General features: G+C 47.7%; 1 protein-coding gene across 4 annotated transcripts in view; it reads right to left on the reverse strand.

Annotated features, from left to right (window-relative positions):
* Nucleotides 1-21,036, reverse strand: part of PARP4 (poly(ADP-ribose) polymerase family member 4) — a 1,744,976-nt gene that overhangs the window by 956,812 nt on the left and 767,128 nt on the right. For all 4 annotated transcript variants that reach the window (XM_069202293.1, XM_069202292.1, XM_069202291.1 and 1 more), the window contains exon 25: nt 2,059-2,158. In XM_069202293.1, the coding sequence (XP_069058394.1) occupies nt 2,059-2,158 (100 nt within the window). The remainder of the gene's footprint in view (nt 1-2,058; nt 2,159-21,036) is intronic.

Genomic DNA, 21,036 nt, shown 5'->3' on the forward strand with positions numbered 1-21,036 from the left:
TTACTGCTTTTTATATATTTAAGTTTACCGTGAGGCTCCCACCTCGACGACGGGGATGATTCAAGCATGTGAATCTATGAAAGATCCAATACTGGAGAATTGCAGTGCTAACAGCAGTGATACCAGTACTAGAAAGACTCATGTAGTAACAGGAGTAGTAGTAGTAGCAGAAGTAGTACTAGTTGTAGTAGAAAGGATGACTGATGATCTTCTGTCAGGAGTTGATTCATGATAAGGCTTCCTTGATATGATGTTGTTCCTGTTCATCATGAAATTTAGATAGCTAATTTCGGTTCCTTCTACAGTTTTGCCTTCGAGTTTTGTGATGCTGCCATCTTTAAATCAGGCAGGGATCATGCCCTGAATGGCAGAGTACTCTTTGAAGGGGCCGGCAATGCAGATGTCAGCAACGTGGGAGAATAGGCAAGAGCAAAAGCTGCAAACAAGTGTCCCTAGGCACTCGCGTAATGTTAGCACCTATGGATTAGAAAAAGCTATTGTGGGAAGTCTAATTTAGATATATACAAGATACTGGATGCCACACATGAGGCCACCCCACTTTGAAACAGAAAGAGCACCCAGAGTTTGAGCCAGTCGGTGAGTACTCAGAGATTGGGAGACAGATTAAGGATTTATATATGGATGTTATTCTGTTCTCCTCCCTTGCCCTATTTATACATTGATTCAGTTTTGGCTTAACCATGCACAGGTGGTCATACATCTAATGGTCATTTCTGTTCATGCACCAAAATGCCTAGATTCGAAGTTAAGACTGCAGTGCAGAGTTAAGATTGCATATGAAAACCTGCAAAGTGTTATGTGGTTGATTTCATATTATTACCTAGATGTACTATTGTCCAATAAGGCCATGAAAGGATTCTGATGACGCAATAAACATCAAGGATGGAGGCTGAGTGTATTTAAAAGGTCATAGGAACCCTGAAATGCATTTGTACGAACTTAGTACACATTATTTATTAGATTAACAAAACAAAAGGGAACAGCACAGTTCACGAAATTAACTGTTCTTGTTCTAGAAGTTCAACATATCCAAAGGCAGATCGAGATCCAAGCTGAAGAAAAAGTTCTTCTTCGTTTAAATCATCATTAGATGGGAGCGATACTTCAGTATTAAAAAGTGACTCTTGAACAGTGGAGACAAGAAAAGGCTGAGCACTAAGATATTTATATATAAACACTGGCACCTGTGCGATTCCTTGGAGCCCACACTGTTCTAAGTTGGTGATACATTATTTATAATGTTATTTTTTATGTCATGTTTACTGTATTGGAGTTGGAATTGATATAATATTTTTGTACAAATACAAAATGTTGATTGAAGACAGCTATACTGGTTGTAAGAAAATAGGAAACATAAAACATTTTATTCAGAATTTGGTGTTTTATACACACGTTATTCAATGTATTAAAAACATACTTGTCTGTATGAACAACCACCTTGAAGTAACCTTCTTCATTGATTCCACAACAATGTGCGTTGTCTCCAATCTGAATGTCCAGGTTTTGTCAGTGGCGTAATGGACACCCCGCACTCCCTGCAGTGCGGAGAGGGCAGCCTTCCATACAAAAAAAGGAGGGGGGGGGCTCAGCCTGACAGCTCAAGGGTATGGGAATTGTGAGGGGGCCCTCATCATTCCTTCTAGAAGGGGGTGCAGGACTAGAGTTTCCTTACGCCACTAGATTTTGTTGACATTTACTGGAAAAAAGTACACATTAAATAAAGTGGAATTAAATAGCTGAGCAGCGCGTTTTTATGATTTGCTCATCTAAGTGTCAGGAGACTAATAAACTAGTGCAAAGGACACCAGATGATGCCCATTTCGTAGAACACCGAACTGACAGGGATGCTGTAATTTCTGCAAATTAGGGAAAATAATTTAAATGCATGACATCATCCATTTAAAATATGAGTTTTGAAAACAATGATTCTACCAGTAGCCACATATGTAATAAACTTTCTTTTTGACCATTCAGGGACATGTTGTGCAAACAAAGAAGTATTTTAAAACCTGAACTCTAAAAATAAATAAGGTTTACCTTTTTCTTCCAGTTGTACTTTGACTTTTCATCAAAGTATTCAAAGGCTCCAGCCCCATACTTGGCCAAAGATCGCAGCATGTGACGGTTGACTGTGGATCTGAACACATTTTAGATCATTAGCCTGACATTTGTGAAGACAACATATATTACTTCACTGATTACTTCACTGATTCTCTTAAATAATTTACTACGTATATGTGTGCTTCCGACCCAGAACAAGCATTGGTAAATGCAGTAGGGCTCGTCTATGTGATTGATGTACAAGTTACTTACCTTCGGTAACACAATATCTGGTAGAGATAGTCTAGTTGCAGATTCCTTACCTTTGAATTTCCCCAGGCGTCAGACTGGATCTGGAGATTTTTCTTCGAGCAGTACCTCTGCGCCCTGTCAGGAGGCATCGGTCGACTCCATGGGCGTCGTTGGAGTCATGCTCGTCGCGATGATGTCACGGTTGTATATAGGCGCCTCCCCGGCGCGCTGACGTTAGTTTCTTTTTGAAGAACACAGAGTGGTGCGCCAAAACTAGGGCCCTTAAGGGAATGATCCTGTCCCTAGAAATCAGTTCGCACTGCGGGGAGGATGGGCGGGTCGGTAAGGCATCTGCAACTAGAATATGTCTCTACAAGATATTTCCTTACCAAAGGTAAGTAACTTGTACATCTGATAGACTTCTAGTTGCAGATTCCTTACCTTTGAATAGAAACCTGAGCAATACCATCCCCGGTGGTGGGCTGCAAACCAAGATCAAAAAGTCCTGCAGGACCAAACGGCCACAGTAGCCATCCCTTCGGACCTGATTGGCTAGGCAGTAGTGCTTGGAAAAAGTGTGCAGAGATGCCCACATTGCTCCCTGACATATATCCAGGACTGGAACGCCCTTGCTAGCACTGTGGTAGCAGCAGTAGCTCTGGTGGAATGAGCTCGCAAACCTTCGGGGGGTTGCTTTTTAGCCAGAGCGTAGCACATTTTGATGCATAAGAGTACCCATCTTGAAATGGTCCTCTTCTGTACTGCCTTCCCCTTCTTTGCACCCACATATCCCACAAAGAGTTGATTGTCCACCCAGGAGTCTTTGGTACGATCAAGATAGAACGCCAACGCTCTTTTTGGGTCCTGACGGTGGAGTCTCTCCTCTTCATGAGAGGGATGTGGGGATGCGTAAAAGGTAGGCAGGGTGATAGACTTTCCGACATGGCAGGGTGTCACTACCTTAGGTAGAAATTAAGCCCTTGTGCGAAGCACCACTTTGTCAGATGTATGGCAAGAAAATGTGGTTTAGATGACAGAGCCTGGCCTTCACTAACGCTGCGGGCAGAAGTCATGGCAACTAGTCTTTATAGTTAAGAGCCTTAGAGGACAGTTGTGAAGCGGTTCAAACGGGGCACACATACGGTATTTTAAGACCAGGTTGAGATCCCATTGGGGCATGGTGAATGAGATAGGAGGAAAGAGATGTGTGAGGTCTTTAAGAAACCTCGCCAACTATAGGAGATTTAAATAAGGAAGGTTAATCAGGTAACCTCAAGAAAGCAGAGATAGCAGAGAGATATCCCTTAAGAGTGCCAAAAGTAGAACCCTGCCGGGCAAGGGAAAGAATAAAGAGAAGAACTTGAGAAAGAGGAGCAGATAGAGGATCGACACAATTGTCGATGAACCATGCCACAAATTTCTTCCAACGACAGGCATATACAGTTTTGGTTGAGGGACGTCTGACTGCCAAGATAACGTCACAGACTTGGGTGGCAAGTCAAAAGACATCTACTGTCTCCGCTCAATCTCCACGCATGAAGCTGCAGAGTTGACACGTTTGGGTGGAGGACCTTCTCCTGCTGCTGTGAAAGAAGATCCCCCCGAAGGGGCAGTCTGATCGGAGGAGCTATGGCCATGTTCAAAAGCTCGGGATACCAGACTCTTCGTGCCCAGTCCTGAGACACTGGTATTACTTGGGCCCGGTCTTGCCTGATCTGGGCAGTAGTGGTATAGGTGGAAATGCGTACAGGAGGCCTGAATTCCACTCGCAATGAAAAGCGTCGCTGAGCGAGTGCCGCTTTGGAAACTCCAACACACAAAACAGTTGACATTGCGCGTTCTCTACGGAGGCGAACAAGTCTAACCAAGGTTCTCCCCACCGCAGGAAGAGACCTTGCGCCACATCTGGATGGGGACGCCATTCGTGGTCGACCATGCATTGTCGGCTGAGTTTGTCTGCTCTGGCATTCAAGGAGCCTGCCAGGTGTTGAACCACAACGGAAATGCCCTGACTCTCCAGCCAAGTCCAGAGGCATAGGTCCTCTTGACAGAGTCCACAACCCAACTCCGCCTTGTTTGTTGCAATACCACATGGCGGTGGTGTTGTCTGTGAACACCTGCACTGCTCTACTCTTGAGGGAGGGAAGAAATGTTTTCAATGCTAGTCAAATCGCTCGAAGCTCCAGATGACTGATATGGTGCCAGGTTTTCGCCAGAGACCAGATGCCTCTGATCTCTGCCTCTCCCATGTGGCCACCCAATCCCAGGGGTGACGCATCTGTCACGACCGTAAGATCTGGATAGGGAAAAGAGAGGGATCTGCCTTTGACCCAATCCTAATTTGTTAACCACCACTGCAGGCCTTTTGCAGTCCCTTCCGAGATCTGGACCTTGTCAGGGGGATTCGCCTGATGCTGCGCCCACTGGAACTTGAGGTCCCACTGCAGAGCCCGCATATGCCATCTGGCATTTTGAACCAGCAGGATGCAGGAGGCCATGAGGCCCAGCAGCCTCAGAGTCATTCTCACCGAAATCCAGGACAGAGGCTGAAACATCTGTATCATAGCCCGAATATCCTCGCTTTTCGGAGGATATGCCCGAAACTGCACTGTATCCAGAACAGCTCATATGAAAGGAAGCGTCTGAGAAGGAGTCAGGTGTGACTTCGGCACGTTGATAGTGAACCCCAGCGAATGCAAAAGGTTCGCCGTAGTCTGGAGGTGGGAGACGACTGTCTGGGGCGAGTTCGCCTTCAACAGCCAATCGTCGAGGTAGAGGAAGACTGGGACCCCTAACCTGCGCAGATGAGCTGCCACAACTACCATCACTTTCGTGAACACCCGAGGGGCACTGGTAAGTCCAGTACAAATCGTAGGTGACGTCTGTGGGCCGGCAAGGCGGAAATGTAGAAGTATGCATCTTGCAAGTCCAACCCTACCATCCAGTATCCAGGATTCAGGGCAGATAGGACCTGAGCCAATGTCAACATTCTGAACTTCTCCTTTTTTAGGAAGAGATTGAGGGACCGAAGATCTAATATAGGTCGAAGACCTTTGTCCTTTTTCGGAACCAGAAAATAGCAGGAATAGCAACCACGACCTACTTCTGGCAACGGAACCTTCTCTATAGCTCCTTTGGCCAAAAGGGCTTGGACTTCCTCGTGGAGAAGCGCCATATGATCCTCCGAAATCTGATTGTATGAAGGTGGCATGGCTGAAGGAGATGTCTCGAAGGGGAGGGAGTATCCCCTTCGGAAAATTTGGAGGACCCACCTGTCCGAAGTAATGGATTGCCATTGCAGCAGATGATAGCATATCTTGCCACCCACTGGCTCCTGATGTACCCGCGGACTAGGAAGGCTTGAAGGCTGAAGAGGGGGCAGGGGTGGACTGGGCGACCCGCTGGCTCCCTGATCCACAGAGGGTGCGATCCGCCGTCTGTGGCCGCGCAGGGGCTGTACAGCATGCGTGGGTCGGTGGCCAGGGGGAAAAGGACATGGTCGGGTGCCCCTTCCGTAGCCACGAAAGAGGTGAAAGGCTGACTGCTGGGGTCTAGGTGCGGGCGCAAGGCCAAGGGACCGGACCATGGCTTGGAGTAGGAAGTTGGCCCTGTATGTTATCTCAAAGTGAGAGATAGTGTGCACAGTGACCAAGGGTTCCCCTTAGAGGTTGATAGTGGCAAAATTAGATAATACTAATGCTCTATTTTGTGGTAGTGTGGTAGAGCAGTAGGCTTATCAGAGAGTAGTGCAAAGCATTTGTTGTACACACACAGGCAATAAATGAGGAACACACACTCAAAGACGTTAACTAAAGGCCAATAGTTTTTATATAGAAAAATATATTTTCTTCATTTATTTTAGAACCACAAGATTCAAGATTTAAGGTAAGTACATAAAATGCAAGGTACTTCACACAGGTAAGTATAGAACTTTGATTCAAAGCAGTTGTACACACAGTTTTAGTTAAAATGGCAATAAGCTATTTTAAAAGTGGACAGAGTGCAAAAACCAACAGTTCCTGGGGGAGGTAAGTTTGGTTAGGTTTCTCAGGTAAGTAAAGCACTTACACAGTCAGTCTCCTGGGCATAGGAAGCCCACCGCTGGGGGTTCAAGGCAACCCCAAAGCCACCGCACCAGCGTCACAGGGCCGGTCAGGTGGAGAGGTCAAAGGAGGGGCCAAAATACATAGGCCCTCATTATGACTTCAGCGGTCTTGGAAAAAGACTGCCGAAGCCACGGGAGCCAACATACCGCCAGTGCTGGCGGTATGCTTGGCCCCCTATTATGACTTTTCTGCTGGCCCAGCGGATGGAAACAGCGTTTCTATCCGCTGGCCCAGCGGAAAAGTCACATCGACACTGCAGCCGGCTCGTAATCGAGCCGGCGGCAATGTTGATGTGCAGTGGGTGCAGCAGCACCCGTTGCGCATTTCATTGTCCATAATTCGGGCAGTGAAATGCGCGATGGGGCTGTGCCTGGGGGCCCCTGCACTACCCATGCCAAGTGCATGGGCAGTGCAGGGACCCCCATGGGCACCCCGACTCCCCCGTATTGCCAGCCTTCCCATGGCGGTGTTTACCACCATGGACAGGCTGGCGGTTGGGGATTATGACCGCTCGGCTGAAGCCTGGCGGTATACTGGAGGGACCGGCGGTATGACATGGCGAATGCGCCCCGGTCATAATACGCTGGCGGGAACATCGCCAGCCTGTTGGCGGTGTAACCGCCAGTGTTCCGCCGACTGCCAGGTTCGTAATGAGGGCCAAAGTCTGCTTACAGGTAAGTACCTGCGTCCTCGGGGAGCAGACCAGGGAGGTTTTGTAGAGCACTGGGGGGGGACACACACCAGCCCACAAAACACACCCTCAGTGGCACAGGGGCGGCCGGGTGCAATAGGCAAAGTAGGCATCGGGTTTGCTATTGAAAACAATGGAGGGACCCGGGGGTCACATAGGCGATGCAGGCAGGGCACAGGGGGGCGTCTCGGGCCAGCTACTAACTGGGCTAGGATGAGGGCCGCCTGCTGGTCACTCCCCCACTGGTAGGTGGTTCCTCTCGGTCCTAGGGGCTGCGGGTGCAGTGCTTGGTCCAGGCGTCGGGTTCCTTCTTACCAGTCAGTCACGGTCAGGGGGAGCCTCTGGATCCTCTCTGCAGGCGTCGCTGTGAGGGTGCAGGGGGGTTCGACTCAGGGTGCCCACATCGTCGTAGTCACCTGGGAGTCCTCTCTGCTGTGTTGGTTCTCCTGAACTTGAGCCCGGGGCATTGGGTGCAGTGTGTGAAGTCTCACGCTTTCGGCGGGCAGAGAGAGTTCTTTAAAAGTTGCTTTAAAGTTGCAAAGTTGTTGCAGTTTTTGAACAGTGCCGCTGTTCTCAGGAGTTTCTTGGTCCTTCGGGTTCAGGGCAGTCCTCTGAGTCCTCAGAGGTTGCTGGTCCCTGTCGGATGCGTCACTGTGCAGGTTCTTTGAGACTGGAGACAGGCCAGTAGGGCTGGGGCCAAATCAGTTGTGACATTCCTTCTTTTCTGCAGGCTTGTAGGTCAGCAGTCCTTCTTGTTTCTTCAGGTTGCAGGAATCTGATTTCCTAGGTTCTGGGGTGCCCCTAAATACTGAATTTAGGGGTGTGTTTAGGTCTGGGAGGGCAGTAGCCAATGGCTACTGTCCTGGAGGGTGGCTACACCCTCTTTGTGCCTCCTCCCTGTGGGGAGGGGGGAACATCCCTAATCCTATTGGGGGAATCCTCCAAACTCAAGATGGAGGATTTCTAAAGGCAGGGGTCACCTCAGCTCAGGGCACTTTAGGGGCATACCTGACTGGTGGGTGACTCCTCCTTGTTTTTCTAACTTTCTACTCCAGCCTTGCCGCCAAAATTGGGGGCAGTGGCCGGAGGGGTGGGCATCTCAACTAGCTGGGATGTCCTGTGGTGCTGTAACAAAAGTGGTGAGCCTTTGAGGCTCACCGCCAGGTGTTACAGTTCCTGCAGGGGGAGGTGTGAAGCACCTCCACCCAGTACAGGCTGTGTTCCTGGCCACAGAGTGACAAAGGCACTCTCCCCATGTGGCCAGCAACTTGTCTGGTGTGTGGCAGGCTGGCACAAACTGGTCAGCCTACACTAGAAGTCAAATTGGTATTCAGGGGGCATCTCTAAGATGCCCTCTGGGTGCATGTTACAATAAATTGCACACTGGCATCAGTGTGCATGTATTGTGCTGAGAAGCTTGATACCAAACTTCCCAGATTTCAGTGTAGCAATTATGGAACTGTGGAGTTCGTGTTTGACAAACTCCCAGACCATATACTCTTTTTGCTACCCTGCACTTACAATGTCTAAGGTTTTGCTTAGACACTGTATGGGCATAGTGCTCATGCACATATGTCCTCACCTGTGGTATAGTGCACCCTGCCTTAGGGCTGTAAGGCCTGCTAGAGGGGTGACTTACCTATGCCACATGCAGTGTGAGGTTGGCATGGCACTCTGAGAGGAGTGCCGTGCTGACTTAGTCATTTTCTCCCCACCAGCACACACAAGCTGTGAGGCAGTGTGCATGTGCTGGGTGAGGGTTCCCCAGGGTGGCATAAGATATTTTGAAGCACTTAGAGACCTTCCCTGGCATCAGGGGTACCAGTTACAAGGGACTTATCTGAGTGCCAGGGCTGTGCCAATTGTGGAAGCAAAGGTACAGTTTAGGGAAAGAACACTGGTGCTGGGGCCTAGTTAGCAGGGTCCCAGCACACTTTCAATCAAAACTTAGCATCAGAAAAGGCAAAAAGTTAGGGAGTAACCATGCCAAGGAGGCATTTCCTTACACACCCCGTCAACCACAGAGCCACCCTCCAGCACTTCACTGCCACTTGTGTACATTGAGGGGCAGCTCGGGGAACCCAGTCTCCATATAGCAGTCCCAGGAGGTCCTCAAATCCCGCATGCCAGATCTCCAGCTGGTAAGCCGGATCATCCCAACCCCGTTAAACCACTCGTTAATGGAGACCATCTAGCCACCAGGTAGTAGATGTTTAAGTCCGGTAACCCCATCCCACCCTTACATGGAGATTTCCGTGCCGAGTTGAAGGCCACGCTATGTCACCCTCTCGCCCATATAAAGGAGATGAACTTAGAAGTAAGGGATCAGAACCAGGTCTGAGGCACCAAGTACAGGAAGTTTGTCAAGACGTTCAAGTATTGGGGGAGACAGATCATCTTAAAAAGAGAAGCGAGGTCCAGAGGGTTCGGGGGTGGGGGGGTGGTGTCGGCACCAGCCCAGGTCCGCAGACAAATTGATTTTTAATTGCTCGGTATGTCAATACAGAGACACACATGCTTGTGTCGATCTGATCTTACTGGCGCAGGAACACATACACACACACACAATCATACATGTGCATCATTACTATGAGCAGCACAATGCCTTCTCCAAAGAGTTAAAGTACTAAGCTGCACATTAATACGTGTCACAGTAAACGCTATAACTGATATAAGACGTGAACAGGACACGCTCCTAAAGTACCCAATAATGCTCAAACGGAGACAGTCAGAAAACACTACACCTCGTTTAACTTCACGGCTGAAATCCTACAAGTCTCACAAGCATGTAGTATTTGAGTGTTGAAAAAAAAACTCACCCCTCCTTCCTGCACAATGGGCAGAAAGCCAGTAGGGGCAGGAGGAGGCAGGAGTGAGGGGGGTTAGAAGCACCAGAGAGCAGGAAGGGGGTGGGAGGAGGGGAGGGTAGGTTGAAAACAACAGCAGAGGTCAATGAAAGAGACTGTAGGGACGTGCACTCTCTACGAGTGCAGGACTGAAACTAAAATTTAAAAAAGAGCACCTGCGGCCAGTAATTCAGTAAAATCATACACCTGAACGCCTCCAGCGCAACCTTTACTTATCGGTCAGTGACTGCTTAAATTTATGAAGCACGGGCCCAAGTGTCCGTGGCATTGCCTGGCTTGTGTAAAGTGAGGAAAGCCAGATTCCAACTACTAGAGAGCATCAAACCAAAATGGTGCCTCTGTAGTGGAATCAGTAAAAATAAGCACAGTGAAAGCACTGTGCACCGGAGAGCAGGAAAGGGATGGGCGTAGTAATGTGTGCAAGAAGACAAAAGTCATTGTTTGCTGTCTTAGATGAATCAGAAATGGAGGCATTAGCAAAGGTCAGATCCTGGGCAACTGAATGGGTGCTAGACTGTGGATGGTAAGGGGGGTCACATTCATTGAGGTAGGTGCCAGATAGGTCACAATCCGTACTATCAGCTGCATCCTAACCATGAGATCTTTAAATAAATTAGCCATGACAGTAACCTTTATAAAAATCCTGAATATGTGCAATGGACCGACTCCATGTGACCCAGTCTTCAGGAAAACATCTACTGGAATTTTACGGATGCACCAGCCTGAGGATCTGGGGTCCATAAAGTGGGGAAGTAGGGCTTCAGACAGCTTGCTTTGGATATCCTAGGAGCATACTGAATGCCATTCTGAAAATCCCACAAATTCTGGCTTAAAGAAATCATAAAGCTGCAGAGCTTTGCACAGTGAATGCTCTGGTCTAGTATTCTTCACATATGAGATGTGGGTCCTCAGTAGAATTGTATGCTGGGGTCTGGAAAGAAAATCTAATTCATTCACCCTTCTGCCACAGGCCCACAATCTGCCTGGAAGGTCAGGACACAAAAATCTATATCGCTGCAGAACAACATAGCCGAAAATTGGTCTATTAAAGGTGTTGGAGTAACTACTGAATAGTAGCCAGAGAAGTCTACTTGCTAAGAGTGGTTGGGGTAAGTCGGAAAGGGTTCTGAAATTGTATCAAAGGGGACAACTTCTTGTGCCTCAATTCACCCCTGATTTGTCATGCTTGTAGTCACAATGCTTCCTGCCAGGGGGTTACAGAGACTTCTTGCAGAAATAGGGCTAGATACCAGGAAACCCACTTCCCCTCAGTCTTTCCTGGTATTAACTTACCATTACGATGCCTGCTCCCATGAGATGGGAAATGCTCAGAATGCAGTTGCTGGACTGTTGAGAGAAAAGGTATGCTGACCACTAATGACACTCCTGATGCATGGAACAGGCAACCGTTGAAACCTTAACTAATGCAGGATTATGTGCAGAGTAAACTGGAGCATGTTTCAGGGAAAAACTGTTTACTTGGCACCTCAGAGTAAGCTCCAGTGCAATACAGCTTATGCAGTACTTTTGATCAAGCTGATGTTAGATGCACAACTTGGTACTGTGCCTCGAAACACTCACAGCAGTATATGTGAAGAAGCTTAGTCCCAAGATGGCCCTTAGCCCCAAGATGGCCACTGTTCTTTAGGGCTCTGCCACTGCCCCCTTTCTGTAACCATGAAGAGCCACAGAACGCTATGTGTAGATCAGCTTGATAGCAGGATTCTATTGTGCAGGGGACCCTTGCAGGACCTAGGTTTCAAGGCTGATTGCCTTCACACAGAATGAGTGCTTCCTTCCAAGGTCACACAGACTTGAAATGGCCTCCGCCGCATGTATTCCCTAAGAAGAGGAGGGCTGGTGTACATCTGTTCAATTATGAAGTGTGGAGGCACCCACGGACACTTCATGGAGTGATACTGAGAAGCTGAGAAGAGCATGGAAGCCCCCCTTCAAAAGAACAAGTTCTGAGGCGTCCCCCTGCCGCTGAATGGTGAATCATTGAGAAGAGTGTGGGGTATTTGCCAGAAGACCTGGCTGGTCCCGCCAGTAAGAGTGGGTGTGACCGAAGAACCATTTGGAGTACAGGCTCTCATCTAGAGACAGTGTTTGATTATGTGGGTGTCCACCTGTGCCTGTGATGTGCTGCATTCTCTTCAGTCTGTGAAGGGTCCAAAAGAGCCTTAGGAGGCTATGTGTAGATCTGTGCTGTAATAGGAATAGTGGTCCAACTTGATGGCAGGATTCTATTATGCAGGGACCCTTGCAGGACCTAAGTTTCAAGGCTGACTGCCCTCACACAGAATGAGTGCTTCCTTCAGAGGTCACATAGGCTTGAAATGGCCTCTAACACATGTATTCCCTAAGAAGAAGAGGCCTGGTGTACGTCTTTTCAATTAAAAAGTGTGGAGGCCCCCAGGGACACTTCATGGAGTGATATTGAGAAGCTGAGAAGAGCATGGAAGCCACCCTCCAAAAGAACAAGTTCTGAGGCGTTCCCCTACCGCTGAATGGTGAGGCACTGAGAACAGTGTGGGGCATTTGCCAGAAGACCTGGCTGGTCCCGCCAGTAAGAGTGGGTGTGACCCAAGACACATTTGGAGTACAGGCTCTCATCTAGAGTCAGTGTTCGGTTATGTGGGTGGCCGCCTGTGATGTGCTGCATTCTCTTCAGTCTGAGAATGGTTTGAAATATAAAAGGGACATGTTGCAGAGATGATATTCGAAATGTTATGAATAAGGAGAGTCAGACATCACAGAGTGAATGATGGCAGCCTTGAAAGACTTAAATAGCTCTTCCAAGCCCATCAAAGCAGAATTTATTTGGGCGGAAATCCTGCAGTAGTCCTGCTGGCAGGCGGAGGCGCATGGGTGGTTCCACCACCGGCCCCACCCAGCCAGAAGGACTCCACCAGCCGTATTACGACCTGTAATACGGACTGGCGGTATCCTGTTAGCGGGGAGCTGCCGGAGGTGGAAGCGCCCGTTCCTGTTCCTTGCTGGACAACCTCCTTGCCGGATAAAGTAAGTCAGGCGTTCGACAGGGGAGAGGGTGTGAGGTGTTGTGTATGCGTGTGTGTATGGGTGTGTTTATGGGTGTGTGTATGGCTGTTTGTATGCATGGTTGAATGCAAGTATGAATGCTGAAGTGAATGGGTGTATGAGTGTTGAAGTGAATGGGTGTATGAGTGTTGAAGTGAATGGGTGTATGAGTTTTGAAGTGAATGCGTGTATGAGGGTTGAAGTGAATGCATGTATGGATGCATGTGAGTAAATGTGCGTATGTCAGTGTTGGTGAATGAGTGTATGTGGGGTGCGTGTCGGTGTCTGTGTGAGTGTGCATGTATGCAGGGAGGGTGAGGGGGGAGGTGGGCGCTGTACCAGAAGGAAGGGTGGGTGCGCTGTACGTGAAGTGGGGAGTGGGGGGAGTGAGGGAAGAGTCATCTGCCGGTGACAGGAAAGAAATTCCCTGTCATCTGTAGCCTTTCCGCCAGGGTTTTCGTGGTGGTGCTACCAATTGGGAAACCCTGGTGGAAAGCCGGCTCATAATACCGCCGGTGGTCTTCATTGGACCGCCGGGTCCAACCGCCCTGGCAGTCTGAGCGGGAATTTGGCGGTCTTCACTGCCAGCCCATCAGCGGTGAGACCGCCACCGTGGCCCTGGCAGTCAGGAGACCGCCAGGGTCATTATGAGAGCCTAAGAGTCTCTTGTCATTTGTATATTCGATGTATTTCTCTTTTAACATTCAAGGTGCGCCACTAATGAGATTCCGTGGACTAATAAACCAGTACTCAAAATTTAGCTCACAAAGGCATGTTCTTGGACAACTGTAACTGCTCTGCTCTTTCAGAAGTAAATAATGTCTTTATCAGGTCTGTCAGAAATGGTACACAACAACTTGTCCCGATTATAATCCATAACAGCAGCAACTTCAAATCTGTGACATCAGTGATATACCTTGTGTCTAGTACCTGATGCACAACATTTGTTACAAAATCAAAAACTCTTTTCATTAATGTATTTTCTGTCACTGGGGGGAAAATCCCCCTATCTTGCCACTAAATAAGGCTTTTGACACTAACTGTCATAGATACTTTCATACTGGTTTTGACACAAGGTTGATCAATTTTTTAACGTAAGTCCAAGACAGCCCCATTAAGTTGCCTAATTACTTAACCCTTCTTATTTTGTTAGACCAATGAAGCAAATCAATAACTCTTGCCCCTATTCAAAGAAGTTCATCTTTGCAACAGGTCTATAACTTACTTTTCATTCAATTGCTCAGTCCACCCCATTTCTATCACTTTAGATTCAGGTACATAAATCCACAGACTTTTCTCTGTTACAAATTGTGCAGTTTATTTGCCTGATGTATGGTTTTCTGTCTAGAAAATATGAGGGTTGCTTGTTGTGAGCATTTTTTGTGGGACCTTTTCTGTGATTGGTTGTGTATAAAGTTGTGCGTCTGTGCTTGGGGGTTAAGTCTCTTGGTTGATGCTCTATGCTTCTGTTTCTCCTTTTAGTCCACCTGAGAGGCTACTTAGGACCCCTGGGTTTTTGGAGAGGCTTATACCTGGTGAAGTTAAAAATGTCGACATACTTAACAGAGTGGTTCTCTGTGGACATAGCATTGCCAAATGAATAAACAGTAGATATTAGTGCAGAATGTTCCATAGAGAAATGCATTATGCTATTACTGTTAAATTATCACTTGAAAAGTATAATACATGTGTGAGTCAGCCTTAGAAAAATGTAATTAGTGCAAACCACATTTTGCATATCCTTAGCCTAAGGGATAGAAATAATTTATATGGCCTTAAAATTGGATTGGCATGGTTGGGTCTGGATAAGGGTGGATGCACTTAGCCCTAATATTTCACATCAAATAAACCTAACTCTCTGCTTACCTCCCAATCGGAAGATCCCATGAGAACGATAGGAGGTTCTTCAGGAGAAGCAATAATTGAAATATTTATAATCATATCTGGTTACGAATTAAGTTTTGGTAAATCAGGGTGTGAGGATGAAAGTATTTTAAGAAACCTTTGATATGTATCTCTTCACCTCAGATGAGTACTAGAAATTTGATCTTTCTGGAAAATTATCCTCCATAAAGTCAACTCCAGATCATCCTTTAAAAGAACACCAAGAAAACTTGTGTAGAGGAGTACTCGGACAAATAACAGTTTGGATTTAATTTAATTGGAAATTTCCCAGCTTTTGACAACAAATATTTCCCTGCATTCTTTACTTTTATGTACATTGTGACAATAGTGTTTTGTAAACGTGTGCAAGGATGACCACATAGCAGCCTGACAGATGCCAGGACGTGGACTCCATGAGCTTGCACAGAGGTAGCAGCTTTAGCTCCCGTGGATTGAGGCCGAAGGCCCTCACGCAGAGTACAATCAATCTGGAGTTAGCTTTCCTGTTCTTTGCTATGGCGAACCCAACAAAGAGCTGATCGTCCACGAGGTCTTCCTTGGTGCGATAAATGTAGAACGACAACACACTTTTCAGGTCCAGGCTATGAAGTCTCTCATCCTCCTTGAAGGGATGATGCAGAGCAAAGGCATGGAAAGCTGTCATCACCTTCAACAGAAACGATTCAGAGCTGCAGAGGAGCAGTTTGTCTAGGAAAAAGATGGTCTACAGAGGGTGAACAGAAAACGCCAGCAGCTCAGCACCCTCCTGCCCGATATGATGGCCACCAGGAAGACTGTCTTGATAGTCAGGAGTCTTTTAGGGAAGGAATGCACAGGTTCAAAGGCCAAACAAACTAAATAGGTCAAAAAACAAATTAAAGACCCTTTGTAGCATAACGAAAGGTGTAGGGGGAAAGATGTTTTAAAGATCTTATAATAAGAATGTTACAACAGGTGACTTGAAGAGGGAGAGTTGATCCAGCAATAGCAAAAAGTTGAGCTAGCCAAAAGATTTCCCTTAATAGTGGCCAGAGCAAGGTCTTTCAGGGCTAATGACAAAACAAAACAGCAACACTTCGAACAAAGGTGCAGAAAGGGGTAAACATGTTTTTTAAAGCACCAAGCCACAAACCTGTTCAAACAGCAGGTATTTCCATCCGGTCTTTGTTGAAGGACCCCAAGCTGCCATAATGACTTCAAAGAGTTTGGAAGGGAAATTGAAAACTCTCAGCCGCCACTCAGTCTCCAGGAATGAAAGCAGAGCGTGCACAGGTTCGGAGGCAGAACCCTGCTCTCTTGCTGCAACAGAAGGTCCTCCTGAAGGAGCAGCCTGGCTGGGGGACAGACTCATGCTCAGAAGTTTGGGATACCATATTCTCCATGCCTAATCCAGAACCACTACAATGACTTGGGCCCAGTCTGCCCTGATTTTCTTCAAACATCGTGGCAGAAGTGGCATCAGTATAAAGGAATACAGGAGCCCCACTTAAAAAAAAAATGCATTTCTAAGTGAGCACCACCTTGGAACATGCAGAAGTGCTGACACTGCACATTTTCTGCAGTGGCGAACAGATCTAACATAGGTTCTCCACAGTCTCAAAAAAGACACTGCACCACCTCTGGGTGAAGACACCATTTGTGATCTGCAATGCATCAATGGCAAAGTTCACCTACCCTAGCATTCAGAGATCCCACCAAGTGTTGTACAACCAGGAAAATGTCATGACTTTCCAGCCATGTCTAGAGGTGCAGGGCCTCCTGGCACAGGGTCCAAGACCCCACCCCGCCCTGCTTGCTGCAGTACCACATAGTGGTGGTGTTGTCAATGAACACCTGAAACAGCCTACCCTTGGTAGGTGGAAGGAAGGTTTTCAACGCCAAGCAAATTGAGCTCAGTTTCAACCGGTTGATTTGGAGCCGAGACTCCATCAGAAAGCAGAGTCCTCAAAGCTCCACCTTTCCCAGATGAGCACCAAAACCCCAAAACAACACATCCTTCACCACTGTGAGGTCTGGGTAGGGAAGAGAAAGGGGTCTGATGTTGATCCAATCCCAGTTTGTCAGCCACTACTGCAGGTGTTTCGAAGTTCCCTCCAATATCTGGATCAGGTTGGAGGGATTTCCTTGGTGCTCCACCTGCTGGGACTTCACTGCAGAGCTTGTACATGCCAGCCGGTATGCATAACCAGCAGGAAGCAGGAGGCCAGCAGCCTCAGTGTCCGTCTCACCAAAATCCAGGATAGAGGCTGAAATATCAGAATTAGGGCGTGAATTTCCCGGACTCGTCACTCCAGTTGATAGGGTGCAGAATTGCATAGTGCTCAAAATGGCTCAGATAAGAGAGAACACATGACAGGGAGTCAGGTGAATCCCAGCGAATGAAGGAGATCTGCTGTAATATGGAGGGGGGCAATGACCACCAGGGGGGATTGCCTACCTTCAACAGCCAGTCTTCAAGGTAGGGGAAGACTGGAGCCCCAGACCTGTGCAACCACCCCCATCACTTTCATCAACACCCAAGGGAGTTTCATAAGCCCAAAGGAGAGCACAGCAAACTGAAAGTGCTAATGGACTACCGTGAACTGCAGGTAACGTTGTATGTCGGTTAGACGGGTACATGGAAATATTTGTGAATAGACAGACATAACCCAGCTGAACAATTTGGAGCTCCCACTTGTACGCAGGTATGACGTGCTGGCAGAGCAGGTGTCACTTGATCTTGTTGCCAAGTGGTTGCCCATGATGTTGCAAGAGCACATTAAGAGTTCTGGTGTCTGCAGCTGCCAGGGAGTGAACTAGGTAGATCTTGCCTTTGCGTCCAACGAAGCTTGTCGCAGCTGTGTTCACAGCCAGGAAAGGCTTCTTAAGATCACCTCTAAGCGTATTCTTCACAGGGCCTGTCAGAAAAAGGAGGTACGGTCTATCACCTGGAAAGTCTTTGTCCGGTCAGCGCCAGTATTGACATGAGTCCAGCTCAGTATCAGAGTCAGATTCTCTATGGGGTCAGCTCCGAGAGAGGGCATCAGTGGCGCCGAGTACAGAGCCACTAAACCGAACTACAGTGAAGGTTATGGATTTGTGGACGGAGACAGTGAGGATCCCGGAACTGGTCAAAGGGCCCTACTGGCTCTGAGGGCGAACGCTCTGGCAGAAACACAGTTGGGGCATCTTCCGAATCCATGAGGCTTGAAGGCACTCCAGAGTTCGGCTCGCCCAAAGATGAGATGTATAGCTTAATAAAATTTCTTCAATTGGGCAGGGTTTGCTCTGGGAAATTCAGGGAAGTGCAGAGCAGACCCAGACTCAGGCTCCTCAGTCAAAGTGTGAGAGTGGGGCCTAGATGTGTGGTGTTGTTCCCACGCCCTGTCCGATGATATGGACTGGAGGGATGTAGTCTAAGAACTCTTTGACCTCTTGGTCTTCTTTTTCTTGTACGACTTGCACAACACCAATTTGGGTCTAGCCAATGACAGGTGAGAAATACTCTCTAATGTAATGCCTATTTTGTATGGTCAGCCCCAGGTTTCTTTTACTGATGAGGCTGTTTTTTTACTCTGAGAGTGCACTGAGGTTTAATAACCAGACCTCAGTGCCCTGACCTCCAAATATGCATGTTCCATTGGCTAAACCCAATAGGCATAGGCTAGCTTCACAGTTAGTCTCTGGTATATCGTACCCAGGGCATGTAAGTTAGAGAGCCACCTCAGGGATTGCAGCACTGGTTGCGCCACCATAAAACAAGCCTCCCAGTCGGCCACTGCAGACTGGAAGAGCAGTTTTAAACTGGTAGCCCGAGTTTGCCATTTAAAATAATAGCAAAGCCAAACCTCCTTCTACAATAAGTGACCTCTATGGCAGACCTACCAAGACCTAAGGTGGAGAGCAGCACATTTTGTGAGCAGAAAATGTTTTTCACATGTTCGTGTAGTAAAAAATGGCACCCCATGGGCGAGTACAGGGTTACATACAGACCCCTCAGCTGTGCTAACTCCTGAAAGGTGCAACCAAAATTGATACTCCAAGGTATCAGACAACTTGTTATATTATCGAAGACTTGATTCTCAAGTCGCAAATTAATGTAAAAAGTGACAGTGTGCAACTTTTACAAACGTGCCTACAATCTCCTGTGCCCTTAGTAGTTACACAAGTAGCTTGAGCCCAAGACAGCTTTCTGCCCTCCTGGGGAGACATAGAACATCTCCCAGGAAGAGATACAATAGGGGCTTGAACTGTTACCTCCCTCCTGCAGGAAGGCACACAGATGTTGGCCCAAAGGGCGAGCTTCAAACCTGAAGAGCAATTGGGGAACACTTAGGGTAGAGGCAGCCCCATTGTTTAGGCAGATTAGCTGGTACCTGGGAAGGAGAGGGAAAACCTGTTATCAAACTGGCTTTCCAAGGGCGTGTAGCCCTCTTGGTAGCCACACCTCTAAGTTGGGCTAGAGAGCTCTGGATGCTGAGATAGCAGCTCTGCTATGTTTAATGTAGGCAGAATGGTGCATCTTGGGATAGCCAGGTGCCAAAGTTCCCAGAAATGGGCCACTGGATGGGAGGGAACCTAGCGGTCCACTGGCTACCAAAAGCATCGTAACCTGTGGGCATTTTTATTTTTAGCATAAATAGGGCACCTGTGGCTCTTAGATCTCAGATGGCGACAGGATTGGAAAAAGGACCAAAGAAGGCGCTGCCCTGCTGCAATGTGGAACCAGCAAACAGAGGCAGCACCAGTGTGGACTGCACCTGCTGATCCTGGTGGTGAGCAAAGAAAATAGACTGTGCCTGTTGTATCCTGCTCAAGGAGAAGTCACCTCCAGAGCCAAGCCAAAGCAAAGGGACTCCAAGGATGAGTTAAATCACCTCCTGTTCACAGCACAGGGCTACAAGCAGGGCCGGACTGGCCGTAGCGAGCATTGGGCATTTCCCCGGAAGGCTAGAAGGGTGGGGCCTGTTTTGCAGTGGTAGGAGCCTGAGCTGTTACTGAGGGCTGGTTTTCCATTAGTGCTGCGAATTTGGCCCCCAATAACCAAATCAGCAGTGCTTCGCACTTGCACCCTGTCTGCTAAAATTGCCAGGGCTGCTTAGGGTTCCCAGTCCGTTCCTGGCTACAACAGCTGAAAAGCCTGTTGGGGCAACTTGGTAGCCCAGAATCTTCAAGCTGCTGCTGTGCTGTACCAGGAATGGATGCTGAAAGTTGCACCAACTTTGCTGAGCCCCGGAGAGTTGTCGGACTGCAACTTCGTCCCCCAGAGGACAAGATATCGCCCAGGGAAGGATTTGACTGACCGCGATAATGGGTGACTGGTAGCCCAGTGGCGACTGGACTTCTACCATTATCGAGAGGACTTTGAGAGACGTCAACCCTGTGACCAGGACTGCCTCATTCTCTTAGTGGACTAAGAAGTAGGCGTAGGACTGCATAGCATCTACAGCATCCTTGAGCAACTTTGGAATCTTTCATCTCTTGCCTCAGGACTACTTCCATAGGAAAACACAGCAAAAGATAAAACTGCCATGGACTGACTGAAGACTGTTTCATCTGCTGAGGTGACTATTTCTAAGGACCTGGCTGATACCCCTAAATGACACCCTACTGGAGTTGGTTGCGTTAAGAGACTCCAAGTGAACGCATTACAACTAAACCAACATTTTGGTGAAGCAGTTTTTAAGTGCCAAATTTGTTTTGATTTGCCATTGCTTGTCGGGGCAGAGTGAAATGTTCTGCTTTACCATACCTTGCAAATTCTTTATCTCCGGAACCCTCCGTTGGATTTTTCTCGTTGTGATGTTTAAAAATACAAAAAAAATTATTTGATTTTTATTTTTAAAAAATCAGGTTTCTCGAGTGTCATGTAGATTTCTTCTTCAATTGTTTTGGTGCTGTTTAAATGCTTTACACTTGTTACTTTGTGTAAGCCTTGCTGCTCAGAGCCACAGCTACTCAGGGTTGACCTTAAGGTTTGACAAAAAGAAAATTATTAGTCCTAAAGAGGTTGGTAAGTGTATTAAACAGCAAGGTCACACAACCACGCCATATAATACACCCCATTTCCTCACAGACTCCGAGAGCAGGCCCAGGACCTTTCTAGCTGCCAGGAATCAGAGCAGGCCTGGGAGTCGTGGTCCAGCTTCAGGAA

The sequence above is a fragment of the Pleurodeles waltl genome, chromosome 8 (genome assembly GCF_031143425.1).
Source record: "Pleurodeles waltl isolate 20211129_DDA chromosome 8, aPleWal1.hap1.20221129, whole genome shotgun sequence".
NCBI classification, from domain to species: domain Eukaryota; kingdom Metazoa; phylum Chordata; class Amphibia; order Caudata; family Salamandridae; genus Pleurodeles; species Pleurodeles waltl.